Source organism: Arvicanthis niloticus, chromosome 3 (assembly GCF_011762505.2).
Source record: "Arvicanthis niloticus isolate mArvNil1 chromosome 3, mArvNil1.pat.X, whole genome shotgun sequence".
NCBI lineage: Eukaryota > Metazoa > Chordata > Mammalia > Rodentia > Muridae > Arvicanthis > Arvicanthis niloticus.
The window spans coordinates 54484330-54500838 of NC_047660.1; the positions used below are offsets into that span (position 1 = coordinate 54484330).

At 38.9% G+C, this 16509-nt stretch overlaps 1 protein-coding gene across 16 annotated transcripts in view; it reads left to right on the forward strand.

The window, feature by feature from the left end:
* Hmbox1 (homeobox containing 1) overlaps positions 1-16509 on the forward strand; it is a 133452-nt gene that overhangs the window by 72614 nt on the left and 44329 nt on the right. For all 16 annotated transcript variants that reach the window (XR_013109313.1, XM_076930848.1, XM_076930845.1 and 13 more), the window contains one exon: positions 11872-11982. Coding sequence is in view for 15 of the 16 variants with exons in the window: in XM_076930848.1 (XP_076786963.1) it covers positions 11872-11982 (111 nt within the window). In the remaining variant the exon portion in view is untranslated. The remainder of the gene's footprint in view (positions 1-11871; positions 11983-16509) is intronic.

Below are 16509 nucleotides of genomic sequence, written 5' to 3' on the forward strand. Positions count from 1 at the left end.
ATTGTATTGATTTTAAGTCCTCAGTTTGATAATTTCCTGCTGCCTACTCCTCTTGTGTTTGGTTTTGGTTTTGTTGAAGTGCTGTCAGGTGTGCTGTTTTAGATTGTTAGTATGAGATTTCTCTTCATTTCTTTATGAAGGCATTTTGTGCTATTAACTTTCCTCTTAATACCACTTTCATTGTGTTCCATAAGTTTTTGGTATGTTGTGCATTCATTTTTATTAAATTCTAGAAAGTCTTTATTTTATATTTTTATTTTTTTAAATTTCTGTCTTGACTCTGTTTTCATTTGTAAGGATTTGAAAATCACTGAAGGAAGACCCCAGATGTAGATAGTAACCAAAATCAAAGAATATTTATTCTGCAGAAACATCTAGCATGCAAGGTTACCATTGTTCAGAATGGCAACCCAGATAGAGACATTTGAGTCCCTTTTACAACAGGACTGTTTAATTGCTTCTGAGATAACAGCAGACTTCTAAAACTTAGGACACATTCCAAGGGGTTACAGGAATCTTTAAGAAGATATACTCCACAGGACCCCAGGTGCAAAAACAGGAGATAAGATACTGACTGGGCTTATCTAAACAAAACTTTAAAGACAGCTTAGTTCCAGTCTTAAACTTTCCATGACCCTGCAAGCTAGTACCAAATGGTGAAAGTTAAGATAATTGCTCCTAGTATCCGTGTAGGCATTCTCTGTTATAAACTCTTACTCAATTTATGACTGAATTTATGTGCAGACTTGCAGTGAGCTTTTTACCATGTGAACACCTGCTCTGAGTGTCCTACAGGTACTGAGAACAAAGGGCACAGATAAGTCCCCTTTTCCTTTTCTCCCTGATACTTCAGTTTAGAGCCCTGAGATTCCTGCAGGCTGCTTTCTGTAGCCTCCCGCTGTGTCACTTTGAGGTGCTAACCAGAAGCTGTAGCTTTCAGCCTTAAAGTGACTCAGTCAGATGGATTAGCTGAGAGAGCAAATACCTTACTTAGCAAGGGGCTTGTGGCCTAATTTCTGGGTAGAGATAAATGGAATATGAAAAATAAACTTCTCACATTCAATAGAGAGTTGTTCAGTTTTCATGAGTTTGTAAGCTTTCTGTAGTTTCTGTTGTTGTTGTTGAAATCCAGCTTTAATCCATGGTATAGTCTAACACATATAGTAGGCGGGATTTCAGTTTTTCTGTATTGTTGAGGCTTGCTTTGTGGCCCAGTATATGGTTACTTTTGGAGAATGTTCTGTGAGCTACTGAGATAAATGTATATTAATTTGTATTTGGGTGAAATGTTCGTTCTGTAGATATCTATTAGGTCCATTTGGTTTATAATGTCAGTTAGCTCCAGTATTTCTCTGTTTACATGACTTGTCCATCGGTGAGAGTGGAATATTGAAGTCTTCACACTATCAATACTATCAATGTGTGATTTAAGGTTTAGTAATATTTCTTTTACAATTGTGGATGCCCTCGTATTTGTAGTGTATATGTTAAGAACTGAAACATTCTTAGTGGATTTTTCCTTTGAGTATGAAGTTTCCTTCCCTGTTTCTTTTGACTAATTTTGGTTTGAAGTCTCTATTTTGTTAAATATTAGAATGGCAACACCAGCTTGCCTAGTAGGTCCATTTGCTTGGAAAGTCTTTTTCCAACCCTTTACTCTGAGGTAATGGCATCATTGGTGTTAAGGTGTATTTTTTGTATGCCGCAGAAGGATAGGTTCTTTTTCTCATCCGTTTTGCTATTCTGTGGTTTTTTTAAAATTGGGGAATTGAGTCCATTGATATTGAAAGATATAAATATCCAGTAATTGTTAACTTCTACTGATTTTGTTGGTGTTAGCACACACACACACACACACACACACACACACACACACACACACTCATGCTGGTTTTGCTTGTATGAGATTATTTCCTGTGTTTTCATGGGTGTGTGTTTTCATGGGTATAGTTAACCTCCTTGGGTTAGAGTTTTCCTTCTAATACAGTCTATAGGGTTGACTTTGTAAATAGATATTGTTTAAATTTGATTTTATCATGGAATATATTGTTTTCTCCACCTATGCTAATAGAAAGTTTTGCTAGGTCTAGGCTGCATCTGTGTTCTCTTAGAGTCTTCAGGACATCTGTCCAGGCCCTGCTGGCTTTTGGAGTCTTCATTAAGAGGGTGGTTGTAATTCTAATAGGTCTGCTTTTATGTTACTTGTTCCTTTTTCCTTTCAGCTTTAGTATTTTTGTTGTTGTTGTTCAGTATGTTTAATGTTTTGATTATATGGCAAGGGAACTTTTTTTTCAAGTCCAATCTATTTTGTGTTCTGTGTGCTTCTTGTATCTTTATAGGCATTTCCTTACTTAGGTTAGAAAATTTTTCTTCTATGATTTTGTTAAATATTTTCTGAGCCTTTGAGCTGGGATTCTTCCTCTTCTATTACCATTTTTCTTAGATTCAGTCTTTTCATAGTGTTCTAGATTTCCTGGATGTTTTGTGTCAGGAATTTTTTAGACTTAACATTTTTAGTGTCCAATATATCTATATCTCCTGTCATATCTTCAGTGCCTAAGATTTGCACCTCCGCCTCTTTTGGTGAAGTTTGCCTCTGTAGTTCCTGTTCACTTATCTAGATTTTTCATTGCCAGAATTCCCTCAATTTGTGTTTTCTTTATTTCTTCTATTTCTGTTTTCAGGAACAATTTTGTTCCCTTCCTCTGTTCTCCCCACCCCACTTGGCCTTCTTTAAGGGATTTACTCATTTCCTCCAATTTTTTTGTTTGTCTCTTCCTGGATATTTTAAAATGAATTTATTCATTTTCTCTTTGAGGACTTCTATCTTCCGCATAAACTTGGTTTTAAAGTTCTTTTCTTGTGCTTGAGCTGTGTTGGCATATTCAGAGCTTGCTATAGTAGGATACCTGGACACTGGTGGGGAGATACTACCTTGGCTCATGTTGACTGTGTTGTTTACACTGACCTCTGGGCTTCTGGGTTTGAGGGAATTATAGGTCAGGTGCTGATTTTTGAGATTGTCTTTGTTGGATGGTATTTGTTCCTTGGTTTGTTTCTCTCTGGCCTTCTGGCCAGTGTGGCCTGTGGTTGAGTAGGTGTCTCTGCCAAGTTGGGGACTGGGACACCATGATCAGGACGAGTGGGGGGCTGGGGATATATGGAAGGGAACACCAGTAGAGTTGGGGGGATCCATGGGAAGGCAGCTTACCTGGAGTTCTGGTGTCCAGCGTGGCCTCTGGGTGAGAAGGCCTTGAATATATAGTGTTTTTCATCTTTTCTGTCAGCTTCTGTCTTCTTTTGTAGTGTTTAATTCATTAAGATTTAATGTAATTAGGGTAAGCATGATTTATATTTACCATGTTCTCTGTATTTCTTGTGCCTTTTTAGTTCTTAGTGCTTCCTCATTTTGTTAAGTGGATACTTTCTAATATACAAGTTTAAATTCCTTGTTATTTGTTAATATAATTTGCATTGTTCTTTTGGCAGTTGCACTAAGGATTACTATTGACGTATTAATGTATAATAATCTAGCCCAGATTAATATCAACTTAATTTCAAAACAATTTTGCTCCTACATAGCTTCATTTTTTTCATGTTTTATGATGTTGTTGTCATACACATTGCATACTAATTAATATATGTGTCCATTAACATACAATATGTAATTAAGTGTTACACTTGCCTTTTCAACAGAATAACACAGGGTACTTACAGACTAAAAAACATACCTTTGTCTTTTCTATTCATGTATGTAGCTTCTTTTTTGTCTGTGTTGGTTTGCTATCATTAGCTCCATCACAGCAGCAGCAGGAGGACATGACAGAGCACAAAGCTGCTCACCTCACAGAGACAGGAAGCAGGGAGATCAGAGGATGGGGACATATACTTTCCAGTATTTAGAGACCCCGGTCTTCTCAGTAGGCCTGACCTCTCAGAAGCCATCAGTTGTGGCCATTTTGAGATGCACCCTATAACACCCTTCCCTTTCTGTTTTCAATGTATTAAAGCTCCTGTCTAATGTCCTTTTATAATACCCTAGGAAGTTCTTATTTCAGAGACTCCCTGTGGCACTGCCTTGTATTCCTCAGGAAGTGTCCCTAAGTATCTTTCCCATGGCTTCTCTGAAGAACCTACTCTCAGCCCTAATGAGCATGCCTTGTACATAATCCTTCTTTTCCCTCTTTTACTTTCACTTCCATCTTTGATTTTAAAGCATTTTTATTATAGTTTTGTTTATTTTTTGTGCGTGGGTGGAGGCACATGAATGCTGTAGGTCATGGTGGAGATCAGAAGGCAACTCATGGGAACTGGTCTCTCCTTCCACCACGTGGATCCCATGGATTGAACTTAGGCTGTCTGACTTGGCAGCACCTCTATGTGCTGAGACATCTCACCAGTCCTGTTTTAGGGGGAGGGGTATTAATTTATGGTACTTGTAGGTGTGAAATTTTGGGTTAACATACATGAAGATCACTAGGCACCTTAAAATGTTAAGATTTTTCATCAGAATTTCTATGATTTTAGCTATTATTTTCTCAAAATCTTCTTTATTTACTTTGGTGTGTCCTAAGAGTCTTACCTGTATTTGGTATATGTGGTGGTATCCCATGTGTTTATGAAGCTTTGCTCTGTGGTGTTCCTTCCTGTCTTCTGTTGCCCATAAGTCATCTCAGTTGACCTTTGCAGTGTGGTAATGAATGCTTCTACGACTTCTTATTTGCTGTGGAACCCTACAAGTAAACTTTTCATTTCATTTATACTTTTGTATTCCTAAATTTCTGTCTAGTTCTTCCATGTAATTGTCTCTGTTGATAGTTTTTTATAGGGTAAGCCATTTTTTCTCATCCTTTTCTGTAGTTCTTTTGAATGTTCCTGTCTATATCAGATAAGTCCACTATCCCAGAGTCTGTAAGGATACTTACTGTGGTTGTATTGTGTTTGTTATATTGTTTGGTTTTTGATTGATTGTAGGCAGTGTCTCACTCCGTAGCCTGAGCTGGCTTTGAACTCTTGCTACTCTTTCTCCCTCAGCCTCCTGAGTGCTAGAATTAGGGCCTGAGTCACCTTCACCAGCTTCAGGGTCACTTTTTATTGACTCTTCTTCTTAAAGACATATTTGCTTCTAGTGTGTGTGTATGGGGTGTGTGGTGGTGGCAGTGGTGGTGGTGAGGTGGTGGTGTGCACCCTCATGGAGGCCTGGTGTTGGATCCCTGGAACTGGAGTGCCAGATGATTGTGAGCTGCCATGTAGGTGCTACATGGTGAGCCCTTGATAGTTTGCACAGCCTTTAAGGGGTGACTTTGAACATGTTTGTCAGTGCTTTTATGGAAGTTGTCTTGCTTTCTTTCCTTTCACAGAGGCATACCATTGGTAGAGATTCTTGCTGTACCCTTCCACTCACTTTACTACAGCTGTGACCCCAATTTATTTCTGTAACATTGTCCTCCAAGTATGAAACTGGGATATAGACCCTCAGGTAGATAAGGCCTGGCTAACACAGTACCAGTCAACTTGTACTAGTAAGAAGAACTCCATGGTGAGATAATGCCAACAAAAGTTAAGCTGAAAATGCAAAATTTATTTATTGACTGAACCAAGTCAGAACCAAGAAGGGGCAGGAAGAGAGCTATAGTTTGAGTCATACCATGATCACACACATACACATTTTTCAAAACTCATCGTATACATAGGAGTTTGCCCTTTGTAGAATATACCTCAGTTTACAACATACAGGGCTTCAAAGTCAGAAAACTGGGAAATGAGAAAATCTTGAATCCATTTAAACCTAGCCCTGAGTAAGTTATGGTAGAAACTCTGGGTCAGGACAGAATGAAAGTGCTGACTAAAGATCAGAAAGAAGTTAATGTGAAGATTACAGTAAAGACAGAGGTCCCAGAGCCAATGTGTGTGTGGCTTAGTCATCTGTTGCTGCATAAAATTTTATCCCAGAATTTATTAGCATCTTGAAACATAAGCCTCTACTATTCCAGACAATATACGTCAGAAATGCAGAAGCAGATTAGCCAGGTTATTTAAGCTTTAGCTTAAAAATTGAATCTAACACCCTCTTTAGCCACTAAAGCACACACAAGTGAGCGTACATCATCCATACACATGAAAAATTTTAAGTCTTTAAAAAGAAGTCACTGTGAAGCTCGTCATGGTTGCTCAGCCCTAATCCTAGCATTCAGGAGGCTGAGGGAGAAAGAGTAGCAAGAGTTCAAAACCAGCTCAGGCTACGAAGTGAGACACTGCCTGCAACCAATCAAAAACCAAATAACAGAAGATAATAAAACACAACAAATACATCAGCAGAAAGAAGTGTTCTTACAGAACATAGCTAGAGGTCTCACAAGGTTGCTGTCCCTTGGGTTAAGTGAGAAATTAATGTATAGTGTGCAAGGTGGAGAACAGTCAGTCCCTTACTATGTGTGGGAACCTAAATGTATTCTCCTTAAATGTTGATGTGTTACATGTATTGGGAAGGTCTTAGGCATCCATACAAACAAACAAGAATAATTCTAAGTTAATAAATAAGAAAGTGGTAGAGAAGAAGTATTTCCCTATATGTGTTTGACATATATGAATTTTTATAGAGGATGATTGTATTTTAGCTTAAAAATTCAATCATTAGCTCCGTGGTGATACACACAATGTGGCATTCAAAAGCACTAAAGTAGGAAGCTTAAGTATGGGAGACAAGCTTGAGACACATAGTGACTTCCAGGCCAGCCAGGGCTATCTAGTGAGACTCTGGCTCAAATATAACAAAACATATCTAAACATATCTCTGGTTGCAGTAGAAAGTTGCTGAAGGATGTGCAGTAGTCTAATTTATGAGGAACATTTATAAGGATTTTATATTTTGTGCTTCTGAGATGGCCCCTCCATGTCATCAGAGTTGTTATGGTTGTTCAGGTAAAAGAGGCTAAGATTCCAGAATGGAAAAATGAAGACTAGAAGAAAGAGTTTTGGTCAAAATGTAAACTTTGGGGGAGAGGGTGGGCGAGAGGTTACACTGAGCTAGCTCCTATAGGAAGAGAAGCAGATGAGGGAGGAGGATAATGGGTCAGGCTTTCTTGTGTTGGCCTAAGAGAAATGTAAAGCTGCCTAGCCAGCGGTTCCCAAGAACAGGCTGTGCCCTGAGAGTCTCTTGCATTTACATGACATTTAAAATCATTGTTGATTATTACGGTGATCAAAGAAAGAGGCTTAAATATGGAATCCCAGTGGCCACTAATGAATAGAAAGCTAACATAGCACCTGGAGCCAAAATGATGCTCTGGAGGAGCTGTGTTCCTTATTCCAAGGATGGCATGTGAAGAGCCAGTAAGTTGTGGCAGGAAACAAAACATGGAGAGGGATCCAGAGTCCAGTACTAAGATTTAGAAGGCTGGGTTCTAGTAGAGAGCCCTCTAGTGGAGGAAGCGTGGCGTCTAAACTCCAGAGAGGAGCCAGTAAAGCTGAAGTTCACAAGGCATTATGGATGGGGCTAAAGACTGTTTCCAACTCCTTTGGATACAAGGGGCTTACTTTCTCACTGGAAAAAAAATAACTATGGCTTAGTTTTAGTCAGTGTATGTAAATTATATGTAAATTTGTCTTTGCTTCCACCCTACAAGAGGTAGAAAAGAAGAGGTTTTTGAAGAGCTGAAACTTTTCTTCCATAGCAGGGAAGGGACTGTCTGGAATTTTCTCCCAAGGGAAGTAGCAGAGCTGACAGACAGTGCAGAGAAGCTGCTGGGACCTGAATGCCAAGTCCCATAGGGCTTCCAGAGCAGCCGGGATTGTGGGTCAAGGACCCTAGAGAAAAAAATCAGTACTGTGACATTTACTGTTTATTTGTCTGTTTTGCAACCACCTCTTCTGGAAGCAGCTTGGTTATCTGGTTCGTTTTCTGCATTTATTGTCTGAATCCAAAGTGAGTCAGGAAGACACCCTTTATCACTCGTTCCTCCCTTTGTTTTATTAAATTCATAATTACACAGAGAGAAAAGTGTGTGATGACATGTTTTTAAGTCAGTCACATGCTTACCTCAGAGTAAAATTGCAGACCAAAGGCAGAAGTGAACTTCTTTTTATAAGTCTTCATTCACTTTAATTGCTCTGTTTCTAAAAGAATGAACAGAAACTAAAATATTCAGTGTCAAAAGCCAGACATTAAAACATTTATAGAAAGATTGAGAAAGTTTTAGTGGTAGAAATATAGGGAAAATTTACAATTTTAGATTTATAGTTGTATTTGTAAGCTTTTGATATATATATAAATATAAATGTAACACAGGGCATATAAAATTATATATTCATAAAAGTATATACTTTATATATCAAGGACATCTTTCCATATTAATAGACATAAAATCTTTGAATTTTAAAAACTTGTGGGGATCTTTTTAAAATTTAAATATGTATAGTAGGTGACAACTCAGTGACTTTTATAAAATTATAAATACCCACATTACCACCTTCCATATCAGCAAAGAACATCACTGGCCACCACATAAACCTTCATCCTTGACCTTTTTTTCCTACATGGGTACCAGTTTGTTAATTTGTGTGGGGAGCCGACAGAAAGCGGCTATCATCCTTGCAGCCATCTTGAGCCATATACCCTGATAAGAGTTTTGATTACAATAGCCTACAACAGCTGAGCACACTCTAATAACATCTTGTTTTAGATACCCAGCATCTTCCCTCGGGTGTGTGAGACTTAAAGGTGTGTGACTTAAGGGCTTGTCTTAGAAGTGAGACATATAAAAGGTGAGAGGCAGACAGAAGAGTTCAGAACAACTTGCAGTCAGTTCTTTATTAGGTATTAGGCACTTGGCACTTGGAGGAAGAACTTGGAATTAGACATTAGGCATTTAGCACTTGGAAGAAAGAACTTGGAACTTGGAGGCACTAGGGACTAGGAACTAGGGACTAGGAACTAGGGACTAGGAACTCAAGACTTGGAACTTGGACTAGGAACTAGGGACTTGGAGAGAAGAGAGACTGAAGAATAAACGGGATTGAATCATTCTCTCTCTGGTCTCCATTCTTCGAGTCCGTCCTCACTCTCTCTCTTGCTGAACACCGACCCGAGGACCAGAGCAGCCTGGGGCAGTGCAGGCTCTAACAATTTAGTCCCCAAGGCTTCTGGCAGTGCGGGTTCAGACATTGATAGAGCAGTCTGAGACATTTTGGCCCCCCAAACGTAAGCTAGAGCGGTTCTCAACAAATTTGCATCCCTATATATAGTGTAGTGTATGGCTTTTGTGTGTGTTTGGCTTTTGAGAGGCAGCATTGTTTCTGTGAGGTCTGCCCATGTGGGCACTTATACTACTAGTTTATCCTCTTTCTGTTGCTGTGGCAGTCTGCAGTAAAGACACAGATATCACAATATATGCATTCTGTATTTGATGGTCATTTAGGCTTTGGAACTGGGAAATTCTCTGGGTAATGCTCATTTATGAGGCTTCTTGTGCGTGTCTTTTGAGTATATTTGTACTGGATAATACTCACTCCTGTGGTCTGTATACCCAAAGTTCAGTGTTTATGGATCCTGTTCATTTATTTCTAAAATAGCCCTACTCTGTATGAATCTCGTGTTCTTGCTAATACTGAGTATTAATGGGTTATTGTTGTTAGATTAGTTTTGGGAGTTTTGTAGCTTTTAAAAAATATTAAATTTAGCCAGGTGGCGCACACCTTTAGCCCCAGCATTCAGGAGGCAGAGGCAGGTAGATCTCTGAGTTCAAGGCCATGCTGGTCTACGTTATAAGTTCTAAGAAAGTCAGAGCTACACAGAGAAATCTTTTCTCAAAAAATAAACAAGCAAACAATATAACAAAACAAACAAAAAATTTATACAAATGCCAGTTTTTGTTAAACAAATATACTATAACTTGATGTCCTCTTGATGGGCTTTTGCTACCTGCTACACAGTGTGGACAGCTCTCAAAACTAATGGGCTCTGTGTGTTTTAATGTGAGGGTGATTTAATATTGGAGAAAGCTAACAGATCTCAGACATACTTCTCTTAATATATATTTTTAAACTTCCCTGTTTTTTACCTATGTGGTAACAGCAGGAATATCCAAATAGGTTTTGATTCCATGATGCTGAATGACCATTTCTTCATTCTTATTTTAGAGTAGTAGTAAAAAGATACCACAATGGCTAAAACTAGATTCTGGTTACAATATTGTCAAACCCAGCTGATTTAATTATTCAGAATAGTCAGCATTCTCATGTAACAAGCACACAGGCAGGCAGCACCGGCTGCCAGCGCCTGCATCACATAGACCTTCTGCTCCTGGGAAACGTCTCTGGGAATTACTTGGGAACATTTTCAAAACAGGAATCATATACCCTTTGAAAAAAGAAAGGCATTGGACTACTGAGATGGCTCAATGGATAAAGGCACCTGACACCAAGTCTGACAACCCTGCGCATGTACACATTAAGAAGAAAAGTAAAAGTTTTTAGTCAGAGGACTTTCCATAATAGTCTTTCTTCTGGCTCCACCTGCCATGTTTTCTCTTGTCATCTTCCAATAATGACTGCTAAGTGTGTGAAACCCTGAGGCCTCGTGTTTAGTTAACATGTAATAATGTCATGGTAGCACTGCCTTCTGTTGAGCATAATAGCTTCACACAGCTGTAAACAGTGGTGTTTGGTGGTGTCCAGTTGCCACAGGGGGTGTCTTAACCCTTTGGAGCAGTGATTCTCTACCTTCCTGATGCTACAACCCTTTAATACAGTTTCTCATGCCATGGTGACCCCCAGCGATAAAATTATTTTGTTGCTACTTCATAACTATGATTTTGCCTCTGTTATGAATCATAATGTAAATACCTGATCTTCAGGATATCTGATATGTGACTTCCAAAGAGAAATCCAAAGATTTCTTTTTGTAGCCCTGGCTGTCTCAGAACTCTCTCTGTAGATTAGGCAGACTTCAAACTTGAGAGATCTGCCTGCTTCTGCCTCCTGAGTGCTGGGATAAAAGGCATGTACCACTACTTCCTGGCGTGCTTTGGCGGCTTTAAGATATAAACTCTTTATCATAGTCAAATGATATTTTAGAAATGCCTTGTTTATTTCTTTCCTGATTTCTCTGCTTCTGCCAGTTGTATATTGAGATTTTAAGAGTATGACCAGAATGAGTGTGTGATTCTTCAGCGTGTTGAAATATTCTTTTGACTTTCATATGTGCAAATCATTCACATCTCTAAGTAATTGCTGACAAGAAACAATTAACAATAGCAACAATTAAACTACTACTGTGTAGTTTGTTCTGTTTGGAAGGCAAAGTTTCTCGTTACTGGGATTTCTTCAGAGGTCATGTTGTAAACTAAGTCTGCCAACTCTTGCTTCTCTCTACTATTGGAGACGGCTCTCTAAAATGCTTAAATGAAGTAGCAAGTAGCCGAAACCGTATTGAAGACAGTGTTTTCAATGACCTTTCCTTTCCTAGCCCCTAAATTTTTTTTATTAGTGTCATTAATACGAAATAAAACGTGCTGACTAGATATTTTGCTCTCAAAGTATCTGTAAGGTGTCTCATGTTCTTAAAGCAGCCATGGACTGTTGATCTGACAAGTAATGTTACTTGGGATCCTCTCATGATCTCATGTTTACAGACTTAGCTTGCAGAGTCATTAGAAGCTACTATAACACCTTTGGTGATAGAATGTTTGACTTTTCATAGGTCATTTTTGCGTCCTAGTCAGTGTGGTCAGGCTAGTGTCAGGGAGTTTTTTCAAGTTACAGCTTCTCACACAGTCATGTAAATAAGCACCAAGTAACTAAAGCCAGCAGAACCCTCATTAACTTGTCTATGATTTCAGTGCCCCACCAAGAGCTATTTTTCTTTCTCTGTAGGGATCAGTCAGAGTCGAATCTCTCACTGGCTGCTGCAGCAGGGATCAGATTTGAGTGAGCAGAAGAAAAGAGCATTCTACCGCTGGTATCAACTTGAGAAGACAAACCCTGGTAAGTATCCTTTTCATTCATCGTGCCGAAAGGAAAAAGCGTGATTATGTCAGTGAACCCATGTGCTGATGTGTTCAGAAAACTTGCTTCACACTTTTGTATTTTCCTTAATGCAAGTAGGTAAGTGGAAAGCCTAAGCTCTGCTTGTAATTATGTTGAGGTTTCTGTTTCCAAGGGGCTCACCTCTTCCTCCCAGCTGCCTCTTTGTTTCCAGGTTAGGTGATTTTCCTAGGCACAGTTTAGAAGAATGGTCATGACATCAGTGGCTGGCCCCATTTTCTTCAACTGTAGGTACACAGATAAAGTTGTGTACCTTTTTTTTTTTTTTTTTACAATTTTTTAAGAAAAACATGTTAATTGGTATGTATTTAATATTTTTATTGAGTTCATACTGTACTGTTCCAATGATCTAATGCTTTTGTGTTTCTAATGCTTGTATCGGGGTAATAAATATATTTTAGAATTTTAAGGTGAAGCCATTCACATAGATCCTGGGAGCAGCACTAGATTGGAAAATAGGATGAAGTCTTAAGAGAAAAGATCATGAGTCTTGGTGTCTGGAGTTGCCAAGAATAGGCAACATTTATTCCAAGATACTTGTAACAAGTGATAGATCAAGAAACGTCATGATAGAACGTCATGCGAATGTCTGTCTGAGGCTGCACAGTGCACAAGTTAGTGATCCATGGTGTAGTGATCCATGTTAGTATAACATTTACATCAAAATGCCTTCTACAGCCCGCTGCATGAAGCCTGCAGGCACATCAGGTAAGGTGTTGCATGCAGCAGCATTGACCCTGCGCTGCAAATACACAGTACTGCATTCAAGTGACTTTGTGTGGGGGTGGGGACGGGGTGTTGGTTTGTTTGCTTTTCTCAACCCAAAAGGCCTGGTAAGACAAAACAAAATTGTAACAATCTGTACAAAACAATTTCTAAAGCTTATTCTCTCCTATTTTCTCTTTTGAAGTATTACAGATATACAGACATTTAAAAAGATAAATTAGGTATCCAGCTATCTTCAGTTTAGTTTTCTTAGATACAACAATTGTAAACATTTTTGCTGTTCACTAATATTTTTTAAGATTTATTTGTATGTACTGTCCTAATAATGAGGGTAGCTTCCTACATAACCACAGTCTCCATTATTATAGCAAAGAAAATGAATACCTCTACCATTATCTAGGCCTTCATTACCTTTCTCTGTTATAAAAGTGTCTTGTATAGCTCAGTATCTGTCTCTCCGCCCTCAACCCCCCCTCTGTTTTTTAATAAGTAGTATCTGTTTTAGGTTAGCAAATTAGAATGTTTCCTCAGATTCTTAAATTGCCCAAACTTATTTTGTTTTGTTTTTTCACTTTATATGAGTGGTCTGTTTTCACACACACCAGAAGAGGGCATTGAATCCCATTACAGAGGGTTGTGAGCCCTCATGTGGGTGCTGGAAATTGAACTCAGGACCTCTGGAAGAGCAGCCAGTGTTCTTAACTGCTGAGCCATCTCTTCAGCCCAAATTTTTTATTTTTTAATGACATAAACTTTTAAAATCTCTGTCCAATAGAATGTCCCACATTGTAGATATTTCCAAACTACTTAGTCTTAAAGGACTTAGTCCCTTATCTTCTGTATTGCCTATATAGTGGGAGTCAGAATTAAGGGCTCCATTAGATTCAGGTTGAATGTTTTTATCAGAAATAGTGCGTAGATTTTCTGTTTTCGTTTTTTAGAGATCCCTGTCATAATGACATCAATTTACATTGAGATGCAACAAAAATAAAATGGATTGATAGAGAAATGTGTGGTAGGTATAAGGCAATATTAGGCGGTGTGAGTACAGTTTTGCTGTACATTTTTCTCAGTGAAACACGAGGTGAAACTATAGTGTGACTACCAAGAAGTCTGTGCTGCTGTGGTCATAAAGCCTGTCAAGTGGCGCTGCTTGTGTCTGTACTCAATGGCCTGTTGAGGTAGAGACGAGATCTTTTCTTTGCATCTTAAGTAGTCTGTGACTACTTCTGCTCCAAGGTAAATGCTCTGGCCTGTGTTAGACAGTCTCAGCATTCCTTCCTTGCTCAGTCAGTGTTCCCAGGGAAATTTATTTAAAAACTAGGTAATCTCATCAATCTTTCCTACAACATTTATCAGCTGACATTTTGCTTCCATATTTTCTAGCAGTGTCTAAAAGTATAAGCAAGTCTCTTGAAAAAGTGCCTCTATTCTTTTTATTGTTACACTGTTCACAGGCAGCACCGTTCACAGGGGAGATTCAACACAAATGCCATGTAGGTTTATAGTTTCTAGCAGCCACATTTCAGAAAGAAACTGAAAATTCATGGTAATTATATATGTTAGCAACTGTCACATCAATGTTTAATTTTCATTTTGAAAATTGAAACATCCCCACTTCTGTTTACTTCTTGTCCAGATTCTGTAGAAATCAGTAGGTAACTTACACTTAGACGAAGTTTCCAACCAACTACATTCCAAGGGCTCAGTTTTCTGGTGCTTCAGTATGAGACCAGCACATTTCTACAGTACTCTTGAAGCAGTTTGTCAGACTTGATGCTAAGTAGTCTCCTGAAGATGAGTGTCCTTCTCCTGTGACTCATACCAAAGCCAGTATGCAATGCTAGCTAGCTTGGTGTGTGGTGTGCTTCAGAGACACACTGGCTGATAGCGCGGGTCCAGTTAGCTACATGAGGAACTGTGTTTGCCCGAGGATTTGGTACCTAGGACAGAGCTTGCATAGAGACCAATGGTTGTTGAGCTGAATTCCCCTACTAGGGTTTTAGGCTGGCTGTCTCCAGCTTGGGGCAGAGTGGAAGCTGCTGACATAATTACTTCACTAGAAACAGGAAAGAGCTGCAGCAGCATTTTCAGGCTCACTGAGGACTCCTACAAGAATGTAGCTTGCAACCTTGGAATGATTTTAATTTTGTTTTTACTCTTACTTCCCAATTAAATGTATCTAGGAATCTAAGCTAGGCCCAGCCATCTCTGAGAGACATTGAAGGAAGTTGGAATGTAGGGCACCACAGGGACAGACTAACAGTGCTCACTGGTAGCAGCCCTCTTTGCACAGGTAGTCTCTCTTGTCAAGGGTGAGTGCCCCTGTGTGCATGCATGGGCTTCTCATTGAGGTTGCATCGCTGCCTCCTGTTTAAAACCACAGTCTATACTCGTTTCATTCCATTTTTTTCCATGTTCTATTTTACAAGCAGCTAAAAAAAAAAAAAGAAGAAGAAGTTGGTAAGTGACAAATGGTAGTTCTATTGTATTTATAATAGTTGAATCTTCCCATCAGTACTTAGGTTTTTTTCTCTTTTCACCTTTAATCTAAGAGGTAACATGGCATAGGATTCTTCCTGGATGTGTCAGTGTATCTTTGTTGACTTTAAAACAGCCTTTGGTTCTGTCTAAAGAATGGTGGTGTTTCTTCTTCTGTGGGTACTTTGGAGTTGCTGTAATCTTTGCATACAGCATGCCACCTAAGGTTCTCTTCTCTCTGCCTGTTAGCTGCTTAGAGTGCCTTATGCTCTCCTTTGCAAGCCAATAGAATCACCTCATCAAGAAGTGGTTAAGTGCTCTACAAGAAATTATCATAGAATATTGTAGTTATTTATAATATGTTTCGTGTAGATTATATTTGCATGCAGTGAAACAGCATTTAGAAGTTTAAAATGTAAGATATGAAACAATATATACTATATTATTATTGGTATCCAAGGAATACGCACGTGCACAGAGGCAGTTTAGATTTCTGTAAGTGTAGAGTCTATTGGGAATTCTAGTTTAGGAACAGATACAAACAGCTCTGAAGAGGGATGCTAGAGGGAGACTAGAAAGGCTTCATTATTTAACCTCTGAGTCGTTTGTTTGTTTGTTTGTTTGTTTGTTTGTTTGTTTTGCAGTCCTTGGGATCAAATTCAGGACCTTCTGCATACAAGGCAGGCATTTTACCATTGAATGATGGCTCTTTTGTGGCTTTCTGAATTTTAGACATTGTAATCTGTGCTTGAAAAATACATATAATGTATAGTGAAAGGAAGGAAGGGGGGAGGGAGAGAGAGATGTGAAAGTCAATTTTGTTCATGTTAAGATACCAAGAAAAGAGCGGCTGCAGCCACCGTTTTTGAGGTGTGGTGCTGCAGCTTGCCTGAAGCACTTTGTAGGAAATAAGCCATGGGTGGGCTTATTAGGAGGTAGTTTGCTAATATCATAACCTTTCCTCTATCTAGCAGACAGGGTTATCAGGAGAAATGTAAATAGCATCATCTTGTCGCATACACTTTGAGAAAAAATGTAAAATCAAGGCAAACTGCAAAATGAAAAGCTGACTTTTCTCTGCTATGGAAATGCTTGGCAAATAAGTTGGCTGTGTTTGTAGATTCTTTGCTTAAATGACTTCTGGTTGCATTTTTCTAGTGAGATTCTTCTTTCAGTTTCCTGCCTCTAGATCCATTCCGAGTTTTTACAAGTCTCTCATTTACAAGGTTCGCTTTACATAAACTCAGCAAGGGAAAGTGT